Below are 25,116 nucleotides of genomic sequence, written 5' to 3'. Positions count from 1 at the left end.
CAGATAAACATATTGGGTGTTAATATTGCAATTCACATCAAAAACAGATTCAGTGTCAATATCCTAACTTACAACTAACTTCATTATATTATAATTTGCAAATACTAGCTCACTTTTTCATGACATTATCTTGAATAAATTCAAAATAAATTCACCCAACAACATATTTAGAACCAAAATTAGCATGATGAATAAACAGGAACAACAGTTAGTCAAACTAAGGGAACACCAAAAATATTTACGGCACCCTGATCTTCTGTATCCATAAATGAAATGCAGGGGTTTAAAACCACTTGCATGATTTCAGAAGAATTCATAGAAGTCAACCGTTGACAAGCAACTTAATTGCAAGCCAGAACCAAGGATTAACCATAATCTTTTGCACACACGACACTGGATATCTCGTCATACAGAACATCATTACTAAGATTGAAAATATTGCTCTTGGACTTCAATATAACAAGATATTGTCATAAAATGTCTAGTTGACCATAAGATATGATAGCACCCATGGAAATCATTAAAACAAGTAAATATTTTAAAGGAACTAATAACATTGGCAAAGGAATTACCACACATATATATCACCTAATAACTGCTTCTAGTTCTATAAAATTTTGGTTCTTAATCTTCACTGCTTACATTCCTATGCTTGCAATAACATGCTACACATGTTGTATCATCTAAAGTTCTCAACATTTCGGTTGCAACATGCTAAGATCTAATCACTATAACTACTACTAGTAGGAATTACCATTCTTGTACCCAAGCCATATGATTCAAGCTCTATTGCACTCTTCTGGTCTATCTTTGTAATCATTGGTGTCACATTTTCCAGACCCTGCAGATAGAAATTGTTGTTTATATTTCCATTGACAACTAAGTCCGTAATTTAGTAACTTGCATATACGCACTTATTTTTCCCTTCACTTCTTCCACAATGAAAGTTTTGCAAGATATCAATAAATAAATATTGATCCAAATTTGTTGGAATAAAGTTTAAACAAAGAGAGAGAAAGAAGGATTTAAAAAAAAGATTTTAATAAATAAATATTGATCCAAATTTGTTGAAACTTATTGTGACATAATGAATCAAACTTATCATTTTACAGTTCAATGTCAATTGTGACTTTTAGCAATATATTTTCTAGCGCATTGAAACAAATTTTCAGCTGCTAATGTGATATGTAATTCTTGGACTTGATAATTTTGTTGACGAAACAGCAATAGAACACTAAAAGCAGCTCCCTCATTAAGTTTTTGTTATGATACCCCTCCCCTCCCAACCATCCCTCTACAACATCATTTTAAGATCTTAAGTACATCTAACTTTTCCAAAAAATTCTCTCATTAGTCAATATTTCATCATCTTTTCATCGTATTAACTATCTCACAGCAACAAAATTCAGAATACACAGTTACCATCCTATTAGAGTTGTATGTAACAATCTAAGAAAGCAATCTTATTTTAGTTGCTATCCTATTAGACATGTATCTAAAGATCCAAGAAATCATATGCTGCATGACAAATTTACTCCGAATAAAAAAAGAACTAAAAACAATATTCTATCCTATTAACACTATTGGAAATGGAGATACACAGGATCAAAACCACCTTCACATAGTCACATAATTTCCACGGAAAAAACTAACGAAGGTATATACATCATAAATAGAGGATCTACATCATAGATAGGGCGCAGTGAGGGTACTTTTGGCAGGGCAATAGGATGTCATAATTTATTTCCATCCTTACATTATTCATTCCTATTAGTACAATCCAATCCCATGACTACTATAAATAAGATTTCAGCTTGCCATCAAACTTGTTCACCATACAAAACATATGTCATGAAAAGATAAAGTAACCAATAACTAAATAAAATGAAAATTTCATTACTTTTACAATGGGATGGTCGCCAAAATCATTCTTCAGTCAAGAAAATCATGTTCTAGATTCTTACTAATGAAAAAATCAACACAGTTTCATTTGTCTTTAAACTTCATCTAACAATTAATAAACTTATGCAACAAGTAGTCATGATAAGGATGTTAGAATTTTATGCACCTGTGTATATAAAGTTTGCAGCCAAAATAAAAGTGATCCATCTACAAATTTGGATCCAACAAGAAGTAGCCAAAGTAAGGAAACACCTAAAATAATCACAATGACCTGAACTTTACTGACAGAACAAAAAGCTGCAGAAGCAAAACTTTGAATAGGAACCAAATTTTAACAAGGCTGAACCAAGCTCTCAACATAATCAAATGCATTGAGGTAATGAGTGTTGGACAAGATATTAACGCGTTTAACACTATTATCTCTTCGGTCATAAAAAACTTCCTCAGAACGCTGCCTGCCTCTCAACATGAAGACATTTCCATTCTCAAATATAAATCCTGGAAATAGCATTTCAACACCGAGATGGTGAAAACTAATCTTTAGCAATTTAGTCCAAGAATTTTCATCTCCAAACTCCTTCATTTGCCATGCAATAAAATGAGTGTTCTTGTAATCATGAAGAAGATACAGGCTATTTCCCCAAACTCCCAGAGTTGGCTCTTCACGGGGGATCTCATCGATACCCTTTGGAAGCAGAATCTGTTTACTTGTATCCGATTTCAGGTCAAAAGAAACAAGCATTAACATATCAAGTGTAACAGCATCCCAATCATAATCAGCTCCATGCGGGTTACGGAGAGCTAGCCAATTAAGAGTGCCACCGATGAAGTAGCCATTATCTTCAGAAGAAAACGGAAAAGCAGGAAAACTGTTGATCCTCTTCCATGAACTGCCACCAAAGCTATAAACTTGCGTATTTACTGTTCCAGAAGAATCCCAAATGATAGCCAGTACCTTGTAACTGTCACTTGACTCATCATACCCAAACCCAAAAGCATTATGCATATTGACACGTAAGCACGGCGAGTTCTCTGAAATAAACCCTGTGAGAGGGTTCAATAAACGCAACCAGATATCGCAAATATCGTTCTTGGGGTGGTCAAGAATATGGGCCACACAAACCAACCCGTTGCATGAACCCAAAACCCAGTCTTGTACGTGTAGAGGGTAGCGATTCTCTTGAGCATCAAGAGTGGATGATGGATTTTGGATGAAAGATTCAACGCTACTAAACACTAAGCCCCTTTTTGCTTTTTCGTCGAGGGTGAGCCGTTGTGTTCGCGTAAAGAGGAGGATGGCATTTTTTGGTGATCGGTGAAGGTGAAGTTTGACGAAGTGAGGGTCGGAGATGATAGAGTTCCATGACTTGCAGACAAGCTTGAGGCGCGTGAGAGGCTTTGCAGGAACCCAAGAGAGGATCTCCATCACCACCACTTCACACAAGAGGACCGCCGCTGTTGGGTGTTGAGGCTCCATGTGCATTCCCTCAATGCAATTGTGTCTCTGGTGGCTAGGTTTTAAGATTGACCAGGGAATGAAGAGATGACACGTGTCCTGTTATTGTTGTGGTTAGTGGAGATTATTAACGTCGTTTCTGAAAACAAAAAATTTGTGATCCCGCACACATTTTTGGGATTTTATTAATATATAGGGGTGTGAAAGTAATTTCGTTTTCTAAGTTGTTTATGGTAGAGCTAATAAATATCTTTTTGTATTTTCAATAATCAGAATTATGCATCAGATGATAATAATAATAATAATACATATTAGTATATTGAGAACAGAAATAGAAAATTCTAAGCTATCCATGTCTTCCTAATAATGAGAACAGAAAAACTCAATCTCTTGAACTCAATAATTACATCAATTATCCAACTAAATAATTGCATCACAGTTATCATAAACTGATTTCAAAGCCTAGAAGCAGAGTGAAACTAAAAACATGAGGCATATAATAAATCAAAAGATCACCAATTGCAAATTTTTTAACAAGAATAGAAGTTAAGAACAATGAAATTAATAAATCATTCACGAAATTAAAAACAGCAGCAGCATTTAGCAACAAACATTTAGCATTCAGCACAAACAGCATTCAGCAACAAGACCATATCTGAACCCAACAATCAGCATTCAGCAACAAACATTACAAAACATTAACCAATAATCACACTAAACCTCCAACCAGCAACCAGCAATGACAAAATAGCAACAAACATTAGTACATAAACATTCCAAAACAGTGATGACACTAAACCTGCACCCAGCAACCAGCAATTACAAAACAGCAACATTATAAAACATTACAAAACATTACACAAAAAATTGAACGAAAATTCCAGAAATTAAAAAGAACAAGAAGAACCAAGCATTCAGAAATTAAACAGAGTCATCACTCATCAGTAAACAGAGCAAAATTAAAAGGAAGGAGCAGATCGAAGCAAAATTAAACAGAGCCATCACTCATCACTCATGAGTAACCACTAACCATGGCAAAACTAAAAGGAAGGAGCGGATGCGAAGCAAAATTAAAAAGACTAACAGAGCCATCAGTAACCAGAAGCAAAATTAAACAGATCCATCACTAACCTTCGACGGAGACACGGATGGCAACCGGCGAGACGACGACGATAGGCGAGGCGACGGCAAGCGGCGACCCAACGGTGAGCTGCTCCAAGCCACGAACAGAGAAGACAGGGAAGATGGGGATGACGAGTCGAGCTACCTGGTTCCGGACAGGGGGAAGAGGAAGAAGTGGAGGCGCCGAGAACCTGTGGACGGCGGCGGCAAGGATCCTAGGGCTAGGGTTCTCTTTGCTTTGCTTCAGAAGGGGCGAATGGGGGATGGGGGTGCACGAATGATTCTTGATTCGGAGAAGGGGGTGTTTCAGGATTTTTTTTTTTTTTTTTTAAATCACAAAACGGCGTCGTTTTTATAGAACCGTCTGGTTATCAGTTCGATTCAACCGACCGGTTCTCGGACGGTTCAGCGATTTCTGAACGGTTTTCTCTTCAGCATTTATTAGAAGTAAACCGGACCGCTTTTATGACCGGTTTTCAGAACCATGGTTTTGAGTTACTTTTCATCAAAGAAGAAGCAGCTGGATCTGGATATGAAGGAAATGAAAAATCTTAGTTGAAAGAAGCTCTGCTGCTAATTGCTTCTAATCATATCATTTGGTTTCTGACTAAATTCTACTTCTAAGGTAAGAATTCAGCTTTCTCTCTCTTTCTCTCTTCTTTAATTAGTGAGGTCCAAAATTAGAGGGAGAGACGGTAATAACATATGATAGAATCAATAACCACATTTTGGTCCTCATGGCTCTTCATTTTATCCTATTCATTGGTTTTAACTTGTTACTTATTACTTAAGAATAATCATCATTAACGGATTAAAGTATAATTGTAAATCCATCAAATTCTAAAAAACTTGTTTGTGAGAAATTTGTGTGTGCTTCTTTCCGAGACCATTTTGACATTTTTTTTTAAACAACAAGTTCAACACAATAAGGTAAAGCGGTTATAAAGTACAAATTTACTAAGTAATAAAACAGAAAATTAAACTGTAGTTATCTTTGACATTGCCATCAACAACTAGAAAGATCAAAATCAGTCCACTCTTTATAACTCTTAATTGACTTATTGATAACCTCCGCAATTCCTGAATATTCTGTCATTCCTTTTCAGCCAAGTATTCCAGGTGATAGTACAAAAACCAATCAACCACCTATTACGTTCATCCTTCCTAGCAGGAGTCCCTGTCCAACTCTTGAAGTGTTGCTTAATTGTTCCTGCAACAGGCCATAGTTTCTTATAGCCATTTTGACTATTAATCCTTACTTACATACTAGTTCCCTTGTAAACTAATACTGTTATTTACTTGTAACTGTAGGGTTTTATTTAAACCAAAGAAAATATGGCTGCTGCTATGGTGGGAGGGGCATTACTCTCTGCTTCTGTTCAGGTGTTGTTGGATAAGATCATTTCCAATGAGTTATTGAACTTCTTTAGGAGAAGGAAGCTTAATGTTTCACTTCTTGGAAAGATGAAGATGACATTGCTGAGTGTTCAAGCTGTTCTAAATGATTATTTGAAAGACTAGAGCACTTTGCACAGCAAATACACATCCTTCAACTGAAAGAAGGTGTTTCCAACAGTGTTTGGCAAGGGATGCCTACAAGTTCTGTGGTCGACAAAGCTGTCATTTATGGAAGAGATGATGAGAGAAAGAAGCTTAGAGAGTATGTGGTGTCAGAAGATGTTGGTGCTAGTAGCAATAAAATAGGAGTGATTGCAATTGTTGGCATGGGAGGGATTGGGAAAACAACCCTTGCTAAACTCCTATACAATGATGATGAAGTTAAAGACAAGTTTGATTTAAAAGCATGGGCATGTGTTTCATAGAAGTTTGATGTTTTCAGGGTCACTAAGACTGTGCTTGAATCGGTTACCTCAAAAACAACAAATACTGATAACTTGAATACTCTGCTATGCAAACCTTTCCTATCTTTCATTTGACATCTCTTGTTAGTGAAGATTTCTGGTCTTTACTTGCTGAACACGCATTTGGAGCACATAATTCCAGTGAAAGGTCCAACCTAGAAGGACTTGGAAGAGAAATTGTGAAAAAATGTGATGGTTTTCCTTCCCTTACCATTGAATGGATGGTCATTTGACTATTACCTATCAAACAAGGTAATATATGGCTTGTTGCCCAAGTTAAAACAGTTGCGGGTGTTATCTTTGTCACACTACAAGAATATCTCTGAGTTACAAGACTCCATTGGAGCTTTAAAACATTTGCGGCATTTAGATCTTTCTGGCACTAACATTAAAAGGTTGCCTTCTGTGGTTTGCAAGCTCTACAATCTACAGAGCTTGCTGTTGTCTGATTGTAAGTTTCTCACTGAATCACCTGAGGAGATAGGAATGTTGGTGAATCTTCGCCACCTCGACATTAGTGGAACTCAATTGCTGGACTAGAAAATCTCCAAACTTTATCTGGGTTTGTTGTTAGCAGACAGCAAAATGGATTAAGGTGGGAGAATTGCAAAAATTTCCCAATTTGCAGGGGAAGCTCTGCATTTCAAAGCTACAAAACATTGTTGACCTGTGATGCTTCACAAGCCAATATGAAGAAGAAAGAACAAATTGGAGATCTATCATTAGAATGGGATAGCTGCACTGCTCAAGAGTCCCAACATCTTGTATTGGAGCACCTGCAGCCTTCAACAAACTTGAACAAACTAACCATCTAATTCTATGGTGGAACCTGGTTTCCCAACTGGTTAGGTAATTCCTCATTTGCACTACCACCTGTTGGACAGCTTCATAATCTTAAAGAACTCATCATATTTGATATTATCTCAATGAAGACTGTTGGTCCTGAATTTTATGGATCTTGTTCTCCTTCATTTCAATCATTTTTCCCTTAGGCTCTCTCCCTGTGCTCAAGTGGCTCTACTTTATAGAATGTAAGAATCTGAAATTCATTTTTAATTTCAGAAGATGCACCCCAGTATCTCACATTTCTTCAAGGTTTCTACATTATAGAATGTCCTGAACTTGAATCATTTCCTCAACTTGGATTGCCAACTCCTAAGCTCAGACGTTTTTGGGTGTCATATTGCAACAAGCTTAATTCACTACCAGAACCGGTTAATGCTCTTGTTGGCCTTCAAGAATTGACAGTTCTTAACCTCCCAAGTATGCAGTTTTTTGCAAATGAAGGTCTTCCTATAAATACCTTTCCATATTACGTCTTTCTTATTTCAATTCTTTTAGTACCTATAAATATCTTTCTGTATTGTATCATTCTACACAACTTGAATACACATAAACCTTTTCTTTACTGCTCTCTCTTACCCTTTCTAACAGAAATATTATGAATGTGTAGAGTCATATCTTTATAACACCACTGCTCTTAAATTTTACTTGTTTCATAGGTTGTAGCAAACTATTTGTGAACCATGCTTGTGAAGTTGTGGGAAACTTGCTGTAACTTGAAGCAGAGGATAATATTCTCTATCGGATTTTGGTGTGCACATAGTATCTTTGTTTTAAGAGAAGCTCACAGCATATGGTGCAACCTCATGCAGCCAAGTTCAGCTCATGCATGCATGGTTGGCGTGATTAATTAAGTAGATGATAGTTGTAGAGTTAGTTATTGTTACTTGCCACGTAGGATCAGTTAGTTAGAGGCTAAGTTAGTTGTAGTTTGCTGCTATATAAGCCACGTGTATCAGCTAGTTTCATTTGAGATCTTTCACTTTAGATTGAGTTTATTCATCAATTCCATTTAATTTCTTCTCTCAATTCTCTCCAATTTAGTGTGCTCGTTCTGCTTCACTCACCAATCTTAAAGCATATTATCAATATGTCATTGTTTTTAAATAATCATTAAATATTTTACTTTGTGAAATTTTAATTTCTTTATATTTTAAACTCTCTAAACTATCCCTTTCCAATCAAACTTGTTTAGATAGACTTTTTTCTAAAAACCAATTTTGACGTCAAAATATCCATAAAACATAAAGAATCTCACAAAACTAAATAAAAAATATTATTATTATACAAAAATAGTGTTATATTTGCAATATGTTTCAAAAGAGTAATATAAGTAATTAATTCTAAAAATAGTGAAAATTGAGTTCATAAGTATGTAGTTAACACGCTAAAGCATGTTGAAATGTGTAGTAAAAATTAGATTACAAGAAAAATTCTAGATTCAGTTTTATTAATAGGTAGAGATCTGTAATAAAGATAAAATCGGAAACTAAATTTGCACACAACATTTTCTAGTGAATGCAACAGGGGACAACTTAGTATTAGCAGTACAGCAACGTCAGCAAATAGTGATAGCATCAAACTTTTCATTTTACAGTTCAATGTCAATTGTGACTTATAGCAGTATATTTTCTAATGCATTGAAACAAATTTTCAGCTGCTAATGTAATATGTAATTCTTGGACTGGATAATTTTGTTGACAAAACAGCAATAGAACACTAAAAGCAGCTCCCTCATTAAGTTTTTGTTATGATACCCCTTCCCTCCCAATAAAAAAATTCTCTGATTAGTCAATATTTTCTCTTTTTTTTTTTTCGTATTAACTATCTCACAGCAATAAAATTCAGAATACACATAGTTACCATTCTATTAGACATGTATGTAACAATCTAAGATAGCAATCTTATTTTAGTTGCTATCGTATTAGACATCTATCTAAAGATCCAAGAAATCATATGCTGCATGACAAATTTACTCCGAAGAAAAAAGAACTAAATCCAATACTCTGACACGTAAGTTTTTTGGTTCCAACACTATTGAAAATGGAGATACACAGGATCAAAACCACCCTCACATTATCACATAATTTCCACGGAAAAAACTAATGAAGGTATATACATCATAGATAGAGCATCTACATCATAGATAGGGTACTTTTGGCATGGCAATAGGATGTCATAATTTATTTCCATCCTTATATTTTTTTTTTTGGTGACTCAAATAAACTAAACAAAGAAAAATAAAACAAACAAAATAAAGAATTGCTTAAATAGAGGGACAGTCTCATTTAAGACTACTCTTAAATTCTTCACAAGGTGAAAGAAGACTCCACATGTGAAAGTTGTAACTTCATTGACATCTTTGCCATAGTATCTGCCACCGTGTTTGCATCTCTCATAATCAAACGAAAGTCAACACGCCAATTCCAATGCATGATATCTCTTATTTTGAGCACCAATGGATCAATAAACCCAAAACCATCTTGAGTAACAAGATTAAATGCTTTCACACAATCCGTCTCACAAATAACATCTCGTTGACCCACATCCCAAGCTAAGAGATATCCTCTCCAAATGGCAAACAATTCTCTTTGAAGAATACTATTACTCTCAATCATTCCCAAACACCCAGTTTGTCAACTCCCATTACAATCTCTAATAACACAAGCAAAACCAACACTATCACCCAAACCAAAATAACTACCATCACAATTAATCTTAAAAGTACAAATTAATCTTATATTATTCATTCCTATTAGTAAAATCCCATGACTACTATAAATAAGATTTCAGCTTGCCATCAAGCTTGCTCGCCATACAAAACATATGTCATGAAAACATAAAGTAACCAATAACTAAATAAAGAAAGTGAAAATTTCATTACTTTAACAATGGGATGGTCGCGAAAATCATTCTTCACTCCAGAAAATCATGTTCTAGATTCTTATTAATGAAAAAATCAACACAAACTTCATTTGTTTGTAAACTTCATCCAACAATTAGCAAAAATAAATAAACTTATGCAACAAGTAGTCATGATAAGGATGTTAGAATTTTATGCACTTGTATATATAAAGTTTGCAGCCAAAATAAAAGTGATCCATCTACAAATTTGGATCCAACAACAAGAAGTAGCCGAAGTAAGGAAACACCCAAAATAATCACAATGACCTGAACTTTGCTGGACCTACCTGAAATATAAAGATTTAAAATAACAGAACAAAAAGCTGCAGAAACAAAACTTTGAATAGGAACCGAATTTTAACAAGGCTGAACCAAGCTCTCAACATAATCAAATGCAATGAAGTAACTATTGTTGGCCAAGATATTAATGCGTTTAACACTATTATCTCTTCGGTCATAAAAAACTAACTCAAAACAATGCCTGCCTCTTAAGATGAAGATATTTCCATTCTCAAATATAAACTCTGGTAATAGCCTTTCAACACCGAGATGGTGAAAACTAATCTTTAGTAGTTGAGTCCAAGAATTTTCATCTCCAAACTCCTTCATTTGCCATGCAATAAAATGAGTGTTCTTGTAATTATGAAGAAGATACAGGCTATTTCCCCAAACTCCCAGAGTTGGCTCTTTATCGGGGATCTCATCGATACCCTTTGGAAGCAGAATCTGTTTATGTGTATCCGATTTCAGGTCAAAAGAAACAATCATTAGCATATCAAGTGTAACAGCAGCCCAATCATAATGAGCTCCATGCGGGTTACGGAGACCTAGCCAATTAAGAGAGCCACCGATGAAGTGGCCATTATCTTCAACAGAAAACGGAAAAGCAGGGAAACTGTTGGCCCTCTTCCAAGAACTGCCACCGAAGCTATAAACTTGCGCAGTTACTGTTCCAGAAGAATCCCGACTGACAGTCACTACCTTGTAACTGTCACTTGACTCATCATACCCAAACCCAGAAGCAGTATGCATACTGACACGTAAGCACGGCGAGTTCTCTGAAATAAACCCTCCGAGAGGGTTCAATAAACGAAACCAGATATCGCAAATATCCTTGTTGGGGTGGTAAAGAATACGGGCCACACAAACCAACCCGTTGCATGAACCCGAAACCCGGTCTTGTAAGTGTAGAGAGTGGCGATTCTCTTGAGCATCAAGAGTGGATGATGGATTTCGGATGAAAGATTCAACGGTACTCAACACTAAGCCATGTTTTTCTTCTTCGCCGGCGGTGAGCGCTTGTGTTCGCGTAAGGAGGAGGATGGCATTTTTGGGTGAACGGTGAAGGTGAAGTTTGACGAAGTGAGGGTGGGAGATGATGGAGTTCCATGACTTGCACACAAGCTTCAGGCGCGTGACAGGCTTTGCTGGAACCCAAGAGAGGATCTCCATCACCACTTCACACAAGAGGACCGCCGCCGTTGGGTGTTGAGCCGCCATGTGCATACCCTCAAAATGCAATTGCAAAGGCAGTTTTGGCATTATAAGGTAGTTTTTGATAAAGCTTTTATTTTTAAAAAAGATAATATTTATGTTTGGTAAATCAAATTAAAAATGACTTTTAATAAATACAAATAACAATATTTATGGTTGGTAAAATAATTTTTAAAATTTAAAAATACTATTTAAATTTAAAAGTTTGTTAATATATAAAATTATATTAGATTTTTAAATTTTAAATTTTAAAAAATTTTACTTTAATTATTTTTAAATAATAATAATAAAAATAATGATAATAATAATAATAATACAGATTAGTTTATTAATTTTTTTGTTAAGGTTGATGTTGACTTTGACTTTGACTTTGAGTTTTGAGTGACTTCTCATCAAAGAAGAAGCAGCTGGATATGGATATGAAGAAAATGAAGTATCTTAGTTGACAGAAGCTCTGCTGCTAATTGCTTCTCATCATATCATTTAGTTTCTGATTAAATTCTACTTCTAAGGTAAGAATTCAGCTCTCTCTCACTCTTTCTCTTTTCTTTAATTAGTGAGGTCCAAAATTAGAGAGAGAGAGAGACTGTAGTAACATCTGCTGATAGAATCAATAAACCACATTCTGGTTGGCGCTCTATTTTATCCTATTCATTTGTTCTAATTTGTTACTAATTACTTAAGAATAATCATCATTAACTGATTAAAGTATAATTGTAAATCCATCAAATACTAAGAAACTTGTTCTTGAGAAATTTGTGTGCTATATATTAATCCTTATTTACACACTACTTCTCTTGTAAACTAATACTGTTAATTACTGGTAACTGTAGGGTCTTATTTAAACCAAAGAAACTATGGCTGCTGCTATTGTGGGAGGGGCATTACTCTCTGCTTCTGTTCAGGTGTTGTTGGATAAGATCATTTCCAATGAGTTCTTGGACTTCTTTAATGTTTCACTTCTTGGAAAGATGAAAATGAAGTTAAAGACAAGTTTGATTTAAAAGCATGGGCATGTGTTTCAAAGGATTTTGATGGTTTTCAGGGTCACTAAGACTGTGCTTGAATCGGTTACCTCAAAAACAACAAATACTGATAACTTGAATACTTTGCTATGCAAACCTTTCCTATCTTCCAGTTGACATCTCTTGATAGTGAAGATTGCTGGTCTTTACTTGCTGAACACGCATTTGGAGCAAATAATTCCAGTGAAAGGTCCAACCTAGAAGGAATTGGAAGAGAAATTGTGAAAAAATTTGATGGTTTGCCTTTAGCTGCAGTTGCATTGGGGGGTCTTCTTCGCACCAAATTGTTGAAAAATGATTGGAATAAGGTACTTAGAAGTAACATTTGGGATCTTCCAAATTTGAATGTGCAACCTGCTCTGCTACTAAGCTACTTAGAGCTTGCTGTTGTCTGATTGTAAGTTTCTCACTGAATTACCTGAGGAGATAGGAATGTTGGTGAATCTTCGCCACCTCAACATTAGTGGAACTCAATTGCAGGACTAGAAAATCTCCAAACTTTATCTGGGTTTGTTGTTAGCAGACAGCAAAATGGATTGAATGTGGGAGAATTGCAAAAATTTCCCAATTTGCAGGGGAAGCTCTGCATTTCAAAGCTACAAAACATTGTTGACCAGGGGAATTTTACTTGTTTAATAGGTTGTAGCAAACTATTTGTGAACCATGCTTGTGGAGTTGTGGAAAACTTGCTGTAACTTGAAGCAGAGGATAATATTCTCTATCAAATTTTGGTGTCCACGTAGCATCTATGTTTTAAGAGAAGCTCACAGCATATGGTGCAACCTCATGCAGCCAAGTTCAGCTCATGCATGCATGGTTGGTGTGACTAAATTAAGTAGATGATAGTTGTAGAGTTAGTTATTGTTACTTGCCACGTAGGATCAGTTAGTTAGAGGCTAAGTTAGTTGTAGTTTGCTGCTATATAAGCCACGTGTATCAGCTACTTTCATTTGAGATCTTTCACTTTAGATTGAGTTTATTCATCAATTCCATTTAATCTCTTCTCTCAATTCTCTCCAACTTAGTGTGCTCTGCTTCACTCACCAATCTTTAAAGCATATTATCAATATGTCATTGTTTTTATATAATAATTAAATATTTTATTTTGTGAAATTTTAATTTTTTTATATTTTAAACTCTTTGAACTCTCCCTTTCCAATCAAACTTGTTTTGTTAGACTTTTTAATTCGCATGGATGAAGAATCTAGGCCAACACTTAGATAAACAGATTGGGTGTTAATATTGCAATTCATATCAAAATCAGATTCAGTGTCAATATCCTAACTCACAACTAACTTCAGTATATTATAATTTGCAAATACTAGCTCACTTTCTCATGACAATATGTTGAATAAATTCAAAATAAATTCACCCAACAACATATTTAGAACCAAAATTAGCATGAAGAATGAAAACAACAGTTAGTCAAACTAAGGGAACACCAAAAGTATTTACGGCACCCTGATCTTCTGTATCCTTAAATGAAATGCAAGGGTTTAAAGCCACTTGCATGATTTCAGAAGAATTCATAGAATTCAACCGTTGACAAGGAACTTAATTGCAAGCCAGAACCAAGGATTGACCATAATCTTTTGCATACTTGACACTGGATATCTCGTGATACAAAACATCATTACTAAGATTAAAAATATTGCTCTTGGTCTTCAATATAACAAGATATTGTCATAAAATGTCTAGTTGAACATAAGATATGATAGCACCAGTGGAAATCATGAAAACAAGTAAATATTTTAAAGGAACTAATAACATTGGCAAAGAAATAACAGAACAAAAAGCTGCAGAAGCAAAACTTTGAATAGGAACCAAATTTTAACAAGGCTGAACCAAGCTCTCAACATAATCAAATGCAATGAAGTAACTATTGTTGGCCAAGATATTAATGCGTTTAATACTATTATCTCTTCGGTCATAAAAAACTTCCTCAAAACGATGCCTGCCTCTCAACATGAAGATATTTCCATTCTCAAATATAAACACTGGTAATAGCCTTTCAACACCGAGATGGTGAAAACTAATCTTTAGCAATTGAGTCCAAGAATTCTCATCTCCAAACTCCTTCATTTGCCATGCAATAAAATGAGTGTTCTTGTAATCATGAAGAAGATACAGGCTATTTCCCCAAACTCCCAGAGTTGGCTCTTCACGGGGGACCTCATCGATACCCTTTGGAAGCAGAATCTGTTTATGTGTATCAGATTTCAGGTCAAAAGAAACAATCATTAACATATCAAGTGTAACAGCAGCCCAATCATAATCATCTCCATGCGGGTTACGGACACCTAGCCAATTAAGAGTGCCACCGATGAACTGGCCATTATCTTCAACACAATACGGAAAAGCAGGGAAACTGTTGATCGTCTTCCAAGAACTGCCACGGAAGCTATAAACTTGCGCAGTTACTGTTCCAGAAGAATCCCGAATGAGAGTCACTACCTTGTAACTGTCACTTGACTCATCATACCCAAACCCAAAAGCAGTATGCACATTGATACGTAAGCACGGCGAGTTCTCTGAAATAAACCCTGTGAGAGGGTTCAATAAACGGAACCAGATATCGCAAATATCGTTGTTGGGGTGGCAAAGAATATGGGCCACACAAACCAACCCGTTGCATGAACCCGAAACCCAGTCTTCTACGTGTAGAGAGTGGCGATTCTCTTGAGCATCAGGAGTGGATGATGGATTTTGGATGAAAGATTCAACGCTAGTCAACACTAAGCCCCATTTTTCTTTTTCGAGGGTGAGCGCTGGTGTTCGCGTAAAGAGGAGGATGGCATTTTTAGGTGAACGGTGAAGGTGAAGTTTGACGAAGTGAGGGTGGGAGATGATGGAGTTCCATGACTTGCACACAAGCTTCAGGCGCGTGACAGACTTTGCAGGAAACCAAGAGAGGATCTCCATCACCACTTCACACAACAGGAGCGCCGCTGTTGCGTGTTGAGGCGCCATGTGCATGCCCTCGAAATGAAACGAAGAACGTAAATGTAATTGTATTATAAGGTGAATGAGATTTGGATTCTTTAAATTTTAAATTTTATTTTAGAGAATAAAGTGTAATTTGGCTCATCTTTAAACGTTCCTTGCTAAGTATGGAGTGCTGCACACCTTGTTAATTCGTTAAATCTGAACTCTTCATTTATTATATCTTATTTGAATGGTCTGAATTTAAAAAGGTAACCTGTTAATCAGGTTAACCATTTTTTTTTATAAATTTTAGATTTTTTTTAAGTTTCAGATATTGAGCTGAAGTCCAAACAAAAAAAAAAAAGTATATAAATATTAAAAACAACATGTATGTACAACAGAAAAAATTACTGGACTTTAGAATTAAAATAAATAATATATGAAAAATAAATTGAAAATTTATGTACTAAATTCATAAAAAAAGATATATTAGAATCATAAAAAAAATAATATTAAATATATATTATGTATATAATATTAAAATTTAAATAAATTTTATTTTGTGTAAAACAAAATTATAATATTAAATATAAACACAATAATAAAAAATTTTGTGTTATATAAATTTAATTAATACATATATATAATTTTATTTTATGTGAAACAAAATTATAACATTAAATATGAAGTGAATGATAACATATTTTGTATTATATAAATTTAATTTAAAAAACATATATATAACGTAAGAAGTAAACAAATATATAATAATTTTATTTTGTGTGAAACAAAAATTCATATAAAAAAATATTTATATAATTTTTTTATTAACAATTTTTTTATTGAAATATGTTATTTTACTATATTTAAAATTTATTATTTTGTATTAAAAATATATTATTAATTTTTTTTAAAATAATATTTTCTTTTTTTTTGTTCAAATACTATAACAAAAATTTTTTTACGTAACTGCGACTATTCAATAAATATTATATAAGTTAATAAAAGAAAGAAGTACTCATTTTTTTTTTACCCAAAATAGGAAGACTCAAATCCGCAACATTTTAAGTGAGTATAAGAAGACTATACCATTTGAATTATAACTCGATGGCAAAGAAAAAAATACTCTTAATTATATATTAAATAGAATAATTATTTATTAGCTCATTCTTATACAAATAAAAATTTCTCTTAATTTTATATCTGTAATATTTTATATCAATTAGCTTTAAAGTTTAATTATTTTTTGAATAAATTAATAAAAAGTAATACAAATAATTGTTTAAATAGAATTGTATTTTAATTTTTCATTCTATTACGCACACGTCGAGGATAATTTGAAATAAAAGATAATAGACTTGAGTTAGCCAGCCAGCAGCGGCGACAAAAAGACTTCTTCCTCTTCTATGGCAGCGATTTTTCGGCTTCATGACAGAGGTGGAAGGGAGTGGGTTCTGTGGCTAGCTAGAACGATAATGGAAGCACCGTCAGCAAACAAAATAGTGAAGATGTTTGAAGACATTGCATCGACAATAACAAAGTAATGGAAGAATTCGATCAAGTTTTTCTGAGTACCTCTGTGGTGTAAAGGTCCTGTGTTAAACGTGGGAATTAATTTTTTTGTCGGTATCAATTTGTTTACTCAGCCCATCACAAAAAAATAATAACAATAATAAATAAATTTAATTTACCTGATAACTTTTGATAGTAGATTAACTTTTAAAGAGTGCTGCACTCTCTACTTTACCTGGAGTGCACTAGCTTTCGCCGTGTAATTTTTGATCTTTTATTTTATAGATGAAATTAAAAAATATAAAAAATTATTTAAGGACGTGTGATCACATTTTAAAGGAAAAGTATATAGAACCAAAAGGGATCAGCCAAAAATTAAACAAAACCATATTAATTTATATTAATAATTAATTTTAAATTTTTTAAATTCAAAATTTAAAAAATTTAAAATTAATTAGATAAACCTAATTAAAACCTATAAAAGCTTTTCTCTTTTCTCTCACGTTAACCTACTCACTTTCAACAATTACACAGATCTCTCTCTTGCCAATGCTGCTGGAAGCGCCGGCGACTTCTATGCTCTCCGCGACGCCCTCAACACAGAACCCCTACCAGCATTGAAGTGCGGAATATTCTCCCGTTCACGAACCTATACAGAAGAGTAAAAGCATGAGATCACATGATCTTTGATGAAAGTGAAGACAAATACCGTTACGGTTATTACTGTACCACGAGCTCAACCACGTCCAAAGGAGGCAAATTGGATTCAAGAGCTTCGACGCCAATTTGAAGGCAGTGGTGGAGGGCTTCTTCACAGGGCTGGCGGCGGTCATGTGGCAGTGAACGGAAGATGTCGCGGGCGCCGCCATGAACAGCTATAGCCCAACCCATCGCAGCTTTTGCTTTTTTATTTTTAGTGTTTTTTATTTTTAATTTTTATAAAAAAAAGTGAAAATAATAAAATTTTATTTTTTATTTTTATTTTATGTTTTTTTTTGTTGCAGATGTTGCTCTCTGCGTTTTATGATATTAGGTGCTGTTTTGATGATTAAAGAGACTGCAAACTACACAATTATAGAATTATAAAAAAAAAACATTCATTTAATATGAAAAAAAAATCTTAATACTTAACAAAAGAAACATCCAATTATATTTTAGCAAAAATAATTAAATATCTATAAAATTTAAAAAAAAATAAAATTTTTAAAGAAATAAAGACATTCACATTTGCAATACAAAAAAATACGAAAAATATATAAAAGAACATCCATTTAGTATGAAAAAAAAAATATTCTGATACTTAGCAGAAGAAACATCCATATATATTAATTCGTATAAATTTTGAATTCACCAAAAGTATTTTGGCTGATTTTTGGCTAATATCCTTTTGGTTCCTAGCATTGCTCCATTTTAAAATTTAGAGAATTTAAATTTAAATTCAAATTGATTGTGTCTGGCGTGTTACGGTAAATTTTAGAAGGTTAAATTTAACAGTGTTTGTATAGTTTTCTGGAGTGTTTGAGAATACTCTAGATGGTTCCGGAACGTTCTAGAATGTCCTAAAAGGTCCCGGAATACCCTAGAAGGTTCTAGAAGACTCTGGAAGGTCATAGAGTATTCTAGAAGAGTGTAGATGTATATAGAAGTATAAAGAGTGATATGGAATAATCTAGAAACATTTAGAGAGTTGTGGTAGGATAGATATTTGTAAAGAAGGTTCTGGATGATTAATCTGGACCGTTGATTAGATTTAATCCTAACCATCCATTGAGGAGGTGGATGGCTATAAATATGGATGAGAGTTAGAGTTTGGGTGTGAATCATCTGTAACCACACTTGAGCAATAAAGTGTTCTTCCACCAAAGCTTCCTTTCTCTTGTGTTCTCTTGTATTCTTAGCTTTATTGCTAAGTATTGAGGGTTAGGCTGACTTGGTCTTAGCTCAAGAGGTTGAGTAAGTTCGAGTGCCATCACGGTAGCGTTGGAGTGTGTCCAAGGCCGTGACAATTTGGTATCAGAGCAAGGTTCGAGAGGGAGCACAAGTCGCTTGTGGGTATGGCTTCTAGTATCACCATGGAGCATGTTGAGTCTCAAAGGGGAAGGAATGCTATTCCTTCTCAATGGGGAGGCAAGAAGGTCCGTTCTTCAAGTGAGCCTAGAGGTAAGGACTCTAACTTCTTAGAAGAGAGAGTTTTTGTGTTGGAGAAGGTTCTATCCTCTATGGATGAGCGGTTCCAAAGGATAGAACATGATAAGGAGACCCTCGAGGCTCACGTGTTAGGAGAACTAGATGCTTTCAAAGAAAGCATGCTCCAAATCGAAGAGAAGCTTGAGAATTCCTTGAAGCTATTTGAGGAAGTTCGAGTTTGGTTCGAGGAGGCAAAATCTCGACCAACCATTATAAGGGAGACGACAAGGATTGATCTCCCCAAGCCAAAGGAGTTCAAGGGCGTAAGGGACGCTCACGAGGTGGAGAACTTCCTATGGCAAATGGAGAGGTACTTCGAAGGCCAAGGGGTGGTCGAAGAAGCAATAAAGGTACGCACTGCAGCTCTCTACCTTTCTGATAATGCTACTTTGTGGTGGAGGAGAAAGTGCGTAGATATGGAAAAGGGCACTTGCAACATAGCCACATGGGAAGATTTCAAAAGGGAATTGAAAAGACAATTCTTCCCTGAGAATGTGGTTTATGAAGCAAGGAAGAAGTTGAGGGAGTTGAAGCACAAGAGTACGATTAGCGACTACGTAAAGGAGTTTACTACTCTCACGCTTCAAATCCCCAACTTAGCATCAGAGGATGCATTGTTCTTCTTCATTGATGGACTCCAACCTTGGGCAAAGCAAGAACTACAAAGAAGGAATGTTAAGGATGTCGATGAGGCCATCGTGGTGGCCGAATCACTCACTGAGTATCATAGGGGAGACTCTAAACCCAAGTCTTCCTCCAAGCCTAGTTCTGCTAAAGGTGGGGGAGACAAGGGGAAGAGTTTCTCAACCAAGAAGGAAGGAAAATACTCTTCAAAGAAAGAGTACGAAGAAAAGAAGAAGGCTTTCGTGCCCAAAGGAGGATGCTTCGTGTGCAAGGGACCACACCAAATGAAGGATTGTCCCAAGCTAGGGACTTTAGCATCTATCGCCGAGGAACGAGAAGCTCAAACTCAAGTAACTGAGTGTGTTGGATCTATCCAACACATAAATGCTGTGAAGAGCAAAGAGGCAAGCACTGTAGAAAAGAAAGGCTTGATGTATGTCAAAGCCTTTATCAATGAAAAACCTGTCATGGCTATGATCGACACTGGTGCTACACACAACTTCATCACGCATGATGAAGCAAGGAGGCTTGGGTTGAAGATCACCGAAAAGAATGGTTGGTTCAAACCCGTGAATACCAAGGGTGAACCCCTTAAGGGAGTAGCAAAAGGGGTTGAGATGACTCTTGGTTCTTGGAAGGGCCTTGTGGATTTCTCAGTAGCACCCATGGACGATTTTAAAATAGTCATCGGGCTCGATTTGCAAAGGAAGGCAAATATAATACCTATGCCATACTACGACGTAGTATGCGTCATGGAGAAAGGGTCTCCATGCATGGTCCCTATAGCCTCTAAAGTTGGAGGACCACCGATACTCTCCACTATGCAACTCAAGAAAGGGTTCAAGAAGGGAGAGATTACATATTTGGCTCTACTATAAGAGGAGTCAACACTTGAAAGAGAAGACGTTCCTCCCGAAATCAAGGAAGTCCTTGAAGAAAATAAGGATGTGATGCCTCCCGAGTTGCCAAAACAACTACCACCTAGGAGGAAGGTGGACCACAAGATTGAATTGGAGTTAGGAGCAAAGCCGCCCGCCTCAACACCGTATAGAATGGCACCGCCAGAACTCGAGGAGTTGAAGAAGCAACTCAAAGATTTGCTAGATGCTGGGTTCATCCGTCCATCAAATGCACCTTATGGCGCACCAGTCTTATTCCAAAAGAAGCATGATGGTTCATTGAGGCTATGCATCGACTATCGAGCACTTAACAAGGTAACCATCAAGAACAAATACCCCATTCCTTTGATAGCCGATTTGTTTGATCAACTTGGTAGAGCCAAGTGGTTCTCAAAGCTAGATTTGAGGTCAGGATATCACCAAGTGAGAATTGCCGATGGTGATGAGCCTAAGACCACGTGTGTCACGAGGTATGGATCGTATGAGTGGTTGGTGATGCCTTTTGGCTTGACCAACGCTCCTGCGACCTTCTGTACCTTGATGAATGAGATCTTTCGACCTTACCTTGATCGGTTTGTAGTGGTCTACTTGGATGACATTGTTGTCTATAGCAATACTTTGGAGGAACATGTAGAACACTTACGAACCGTGTTCAAGATCTTGCGAGAGAATAACCTATATGTGAAGAAGGAAAAGTGTTCCTTTGCAAGGGACGAAGTCCACTTCTTGGGACACATCATTAAGGGTGGAACTCTCTGCATGGATCAAGGAAAGGTGAAGGCTATCAAAGAGTGGGAGCCGCCAAACAAGGTATCTGAATTGAGGTCATTCCTTGGGTTGGCTAATTACTATCGGAGGTTTATCAAGGGATACTCCGCTAAGGCTGCACCATTAACTGATCTTCTCAAGAAGAATCACTCTTGGGAATGGTCAAAGGAGTGTCAAAAGGCCTTTGATGAGTTGAAGGCTGCTATCATAGAAGGACCAATACTAGCACTACCCGACTACTCAAAGGTATTTGAAGTCCACACTGATGCTTCTGACTACGCTATTGGAGGAGTTCTGATGCAAGAAGGACATCCTATTGCCTTTGAGAGTCGCAAGTTGAATGATACAGAGAGGCGATACACTGTCCAAGAGAAGGAGATGACCGCGGTGGTGCATTGTCTGAGAACTTGGCGTCACTACTTGCTTGGTTCACACTTCATCGTCAAGACAGACAATGTGGCTACAAGCTACTTCCAAACTCAAAAGAAGTTAAGCCCCAAACAAGCTAGGTGGCAAGACTTCTTGGCTGAGTTTGATTTCGAATTCGAATACAAGTCAGGCAAGACTAATGTGGTAGCAGATGCGTTGAGTCGCAAGGCTGAGTTGGCGGCTATTTCTATGGTGGAAGGAGATATTGTGCATACCATCAAGGAAGGGTTGCATCACGACCCATTAGCCAAGAAGTTGGTGGAGTTGGCTAGAGAAGGTAAGACCAAAAGATTTTGGTTAGAAAACGACATTCTCTACACAAAAGGGAGAAGACTATACGTCCCTAAATGGGAAAATCTAAGAAGAAAATTAGTGAGGGAATGCCACGACACCAAGTGGGCTGGTCACCAAGGTCAGCGAAGGACCTTAGCACTCATTAAATCTTCTTATTATTGGCCTCAAATGAGAGATGAAGTGGAGAGCTATGTGAAGACTTGTCTTGTGTGCCAACAAGATAAGATTGAAAACAAGACACCAAGTGGGTTGTTGGAACCTCTGCCTCCTTCGGAGCGACCGTGGGAAAGTGTCTCTCTAGATTTCATCTCTGCCTTACCAAAGTCCGAGTGGTTTGGATCTATTCTCGTGGTAGTGGATCGATTTTCGAAGTATGCTACCTTTATACCCGCCCCTACTGATTGCACTGCAGAAGAGGCAGCACGACTATTCTTCAAGAATGTGGTGAAATATTGGGGATTGCCTAAAAGCATCATTAGTGATCGAGATCCATGCTTCACAGGACGACTATGGACAGAGTTGTTCAAACTCCTTGGGTCAGAGCTTCATTTTTCAACAAGCTTCCATCCTCAAACCGATGGGCAGACTGAGAGAGTGAATGCCTTACTCGAGTGTTACTTGAGGCATTTCGTAAGCGCTAATCAGAAAGATTGGACAAAACTCCTCGACATTGCTCAGTTTTCATACAATTTGCAAAGGAGTGAGTCTACAGGGAAGAGTCCATTCGAGATCGTGACTGGACAACAACCGCTTACACCTCACTCTCTTCCTTCCCCTTACTCAGGGAAGAGCCCTGGAGCTTATCATATGATTAAGTCTTGGGAAGAACAAGCAGATGTCACTCGTTCTTACCTCGACAAAGCTGCCAAGAGGATGAAGAAATGGGCAGATAAGAAGAGGAGGCATGCAAGCTATCAAGTGGGAGACAAGGTAATGATCAAACTTCTTCCACAACAATTCAAAGCCTTTCGCAAGGTTCATAAGGGCTTAATCCGCAAATACGAAGGGCCATTTGAGATCATTGGACGTGTTGGGGAGGTTGCTTACAAAGTAGAACTCCCTCCCTCTATGAAGATTCACCCGGTCTTCCATGTGAGTATGCTTAAACCATATCATGAAGACCAAGATGAACCGAGTAGAGGTAACTCGAGTCGTGCTCCACCCGTGGTAATTAGATCCTTTGATAAAGAAATTGAAGAGATCCTAGCTAATCGCATCGTGCGACGAAGAGGGGTGCCACCAAGTATCCAATACTTGATCAAGTGGAAAGGGCTCCCGATAACCGAAGCTAGCTGGGAAACTCGCGAAGATCTGTGGCAATTCCAAGAACACCTAGAGCGCTATCATGAACAGAACGCGACGAGGACGTCTGCGCATTAGGTGGGGGAGAATGTCACGGTAAATTTTAGAAGGTTAAATTTAACAATGTTTGTATAGTTTTCTGGAGTGTTTGAGAATACTCTAGATGGTTCCGGAACGTTCTAGAATGTCCTAGAAGGTCCCGGAATACCCTAGAAGGTTCTAGAAGACTCTGGAAGGTCATAGAGTATTCTAGAAGAGTGTAGATGTATATAGAAGTATAAAGAGTGATATGGAATAATCTAGAAACATTTAGAGAGTTGTGGTAGGATAGATATTTGTAAAGAAGGTTCTGGATGATTAATCTGGACCGTTGATTAGATTTAATCATAACCATCCATTGAGGAGGTGGATGGCTATAAATAGGGATGAGAGTTAGAGTATGGGTGTGAATCATTTGTAACCACACTTGAGCAATAAAGTGTTCTTCCACCAAAGCTTCCTTTCTCTTGTGTTCTCTTGTATTCTTAGCTTTATTGCTAAGTATTGAGGGTTAGGCTGACTTGGTCTTAGCTCAAGAGGTTGAGTAAGTTCGAGTGCCATCACGGTAGCGTTGGAGTGTGTCCAAGGCCGTGACAGGCGGCTAGGTTTTAAAATTGGCTAGAGAATAAAGAGATGACATGTGTCCTGTTATTGTTGTGGTTAGTGGAGATTTTTTTTTTTAACAAAGATAGAAGACTCTAACCCGTATCTTCTTAATTGAATATGAATAGATTATGCCATTTGAGTTATCTTTTATTAGCGTGGATTTTGGAAACGAAAAATTCTTGATCACACACATTTTTGGGATTTTATTTATATTAGTATTTTTATTCGTAATATTAGAATATAAATTTTTTAAGGGTCCATCTAGTGTACAGATGCATTTTGGTACAGATTTACAGATTTTTGTTTTTATTTGGTTTAAAAGCGTATCACTAAAAGTATTGCTTAAAGAGAAAGTGTTACCCTTAATCGTTAACTTGGCTCTGATACCAATTTTTACTCTTCATATTTTACTTCGAATAAGTTTATAATTTGTATAATTTGCAAATTCATAAAAAATGTTGATCATTTTTACTAGTATTTATAATTCTGATTTCATTTGTATAGTTTTTCAATCTTGTTTTAGTTTATAATATTCTTTTTTGCAAGGATTATTGTATATAAAATTTTTTATCTGTTTGTCTTTTTCTTTAATATAATTTCTCAAATCTTCAAAAACTTCTTTTATTTCTACACTTTCTGTTGTTTCTAAATATCTTTTTAATTTTTCAACCTCATTCTCCATTTTTTCTTTCAATAGCTTTAATTCTTTTAAGTCATAATATGGTTTTCCAGGCATTTATAAATTTTTTAAGTTTAACTCCAACTTGTTTATATTTATTCTTATTTCTATCCTTTTTATTATAAGGTCATCAATTTCGATCTGAAGATTATTTAATTCCCTTTTATACTCCTTTATTTTACTTTTTAATTTTTTCGCTCTTTTTCTTTTTATTTTATTTTCTGGTCTTTCAATCTTTGTATGC

At 36.1% G+C, this 25,116-nt stretch overlaps 3 protein-coding genes and 1 pseudogene across 6 annotated transcripts; 1 reads left to right on the top strand and 3 right to left on the bottom strand.

Annotated features, from left to right (window-relative positions):
- Positions 1 to 568: 568 nt before the first annotated feature.
- LOC107622021 (F-box/kelch-repeat protein At3g23880) lies at positions 569 to 5,205 on the bottom strand. 3 transcript variants are annotated; one of them, XR_015883337.1, is made up of 3 exons: positions 4,490 to 4,803; positions 2,069 to 3,497; positions 569 to 841 (listed from the first exon to the last, which is right to left on the bottom strand). XR_015883337.1 is itself a non-coding variant. In XM_088486798.1 (2 exons), the coding sequence occupies exon 2, from the start codon at positions 3,383 to 3,385 to the stop codon at positions 2,234 to 2,236; it is 1,152 nt and encodes a 383-aa protein (XP_088342924.1). In that variant the 5' UTR covers positions 3,386 to 3,497; positions 4,490 to 5,205; the 3' UTR covers positions 2,049 to 2,233. The 3 variants fall into 3 exon arrangements, 1 of the variants encoding a protein (XP_088342924.1); XR_015883336.1 differs by having other exon boundaries at positions 2,069 to 3,457; positions 4,490 to 4,802; XM_088486798.1 differs by lacking the exon at positions 569 to 841 and having other exon boundaries at positions 2,049 to 3,497; positions 4,490 to 5,205.
- LOC107622024 (putative disease resistance RPP13-like protein 1) lies at positions 4,968 to 8,228 on the top strand (annotated as a pseudogene). Its single transcript, XR_015883339.1, has 2 exons — positions 4,968 to 5,105; positions 5,587 to 8,228. The product of XR_015883339.1 is annotated as a putative disease resistance RPP13-like protein 1 (transcript).
- A 2,002-nt stretch (positions 8,229 to 10,230) lies between these two features.
- Positions 10,231 to 11,610, bottom strand: LOC107621192 (F-box/kelch-repeat protein At3g23880-like). The gene has a single exon (XM_016323226.2). It carries the CDS (start codon positions 11,593 to 11,595, stop codon positions 10,447 to 10,449), a length of 1,149 nt encoding a protein of 382 aa, XP_016178712.2. The 5' UTR covers positions 11,596 to 11,610; the 3' UTR covers positions 10,231 to 10,446.
- A 2,808-nt stretch (positions 11,611 to 14,418) lies between these two features.
- Positions 14,419 to 15,584, bottom strand: LOC107621193 (F-box/kelch-repeat protein At3g23880-like). Its single transcript, XM_016323227.2, has one exon. It carries the CDS (start codon positions 15,582 to 15,584, stop codon positions 14,439 to 14,441), a length of 1,146 nt encoding a protein of 381 aa, XP_016178713.2. The 3' UTR covers positions 14,419 to 14,438.
- Between the last annotated feature and the right edge of the window lie 9,532 nt (positions 15,585 to 25,116).

Source organism: Arachis ipaensis, chromosome B10 (genome assembly GCF_059453495.1).
Source record: "Arachis ipaensis isolate K30076 ecotype BB chromosome B10, ASM5945349v1, whole genome shotgun sequence".
In the NCBI taxonomy this organism is placed as follows: domain Eukaryota; kingdom Viridiplantae; phylum Streptophyta; class Magnoliopsida; order Fabales; family Fabaceae; genus Arachis; species Arachis ipaensis.
This window is presented reverse-complemented; position numbering and strand designations above follow the sequence as displayed.

Excerpts from the sequence above, each read along its gene's own strand:
- LOC107621192 (XM_016323226.2), bottom strand. The coding sequence starts at position 11,595 with ATGCACATGGCGGCTCAACACCCAACGGCGGCGGTCCTCTTGTGTGAA.
- LOC107621193 (XM_016323227.2), bottom strand. The coding sequence starts at position 15,584 with ATGCACATGGCGCCTCAACACGCAACAGCGGCGCTCCTGTTGTGTGAA.
- LOC107622021 (XM_088486798.1), bottom strand. The coding sequence starts at position 3,385 with ATGCACATGGAGCCTCAACACCCAACAGCGGCGGTCCTCTTGTGTGAA.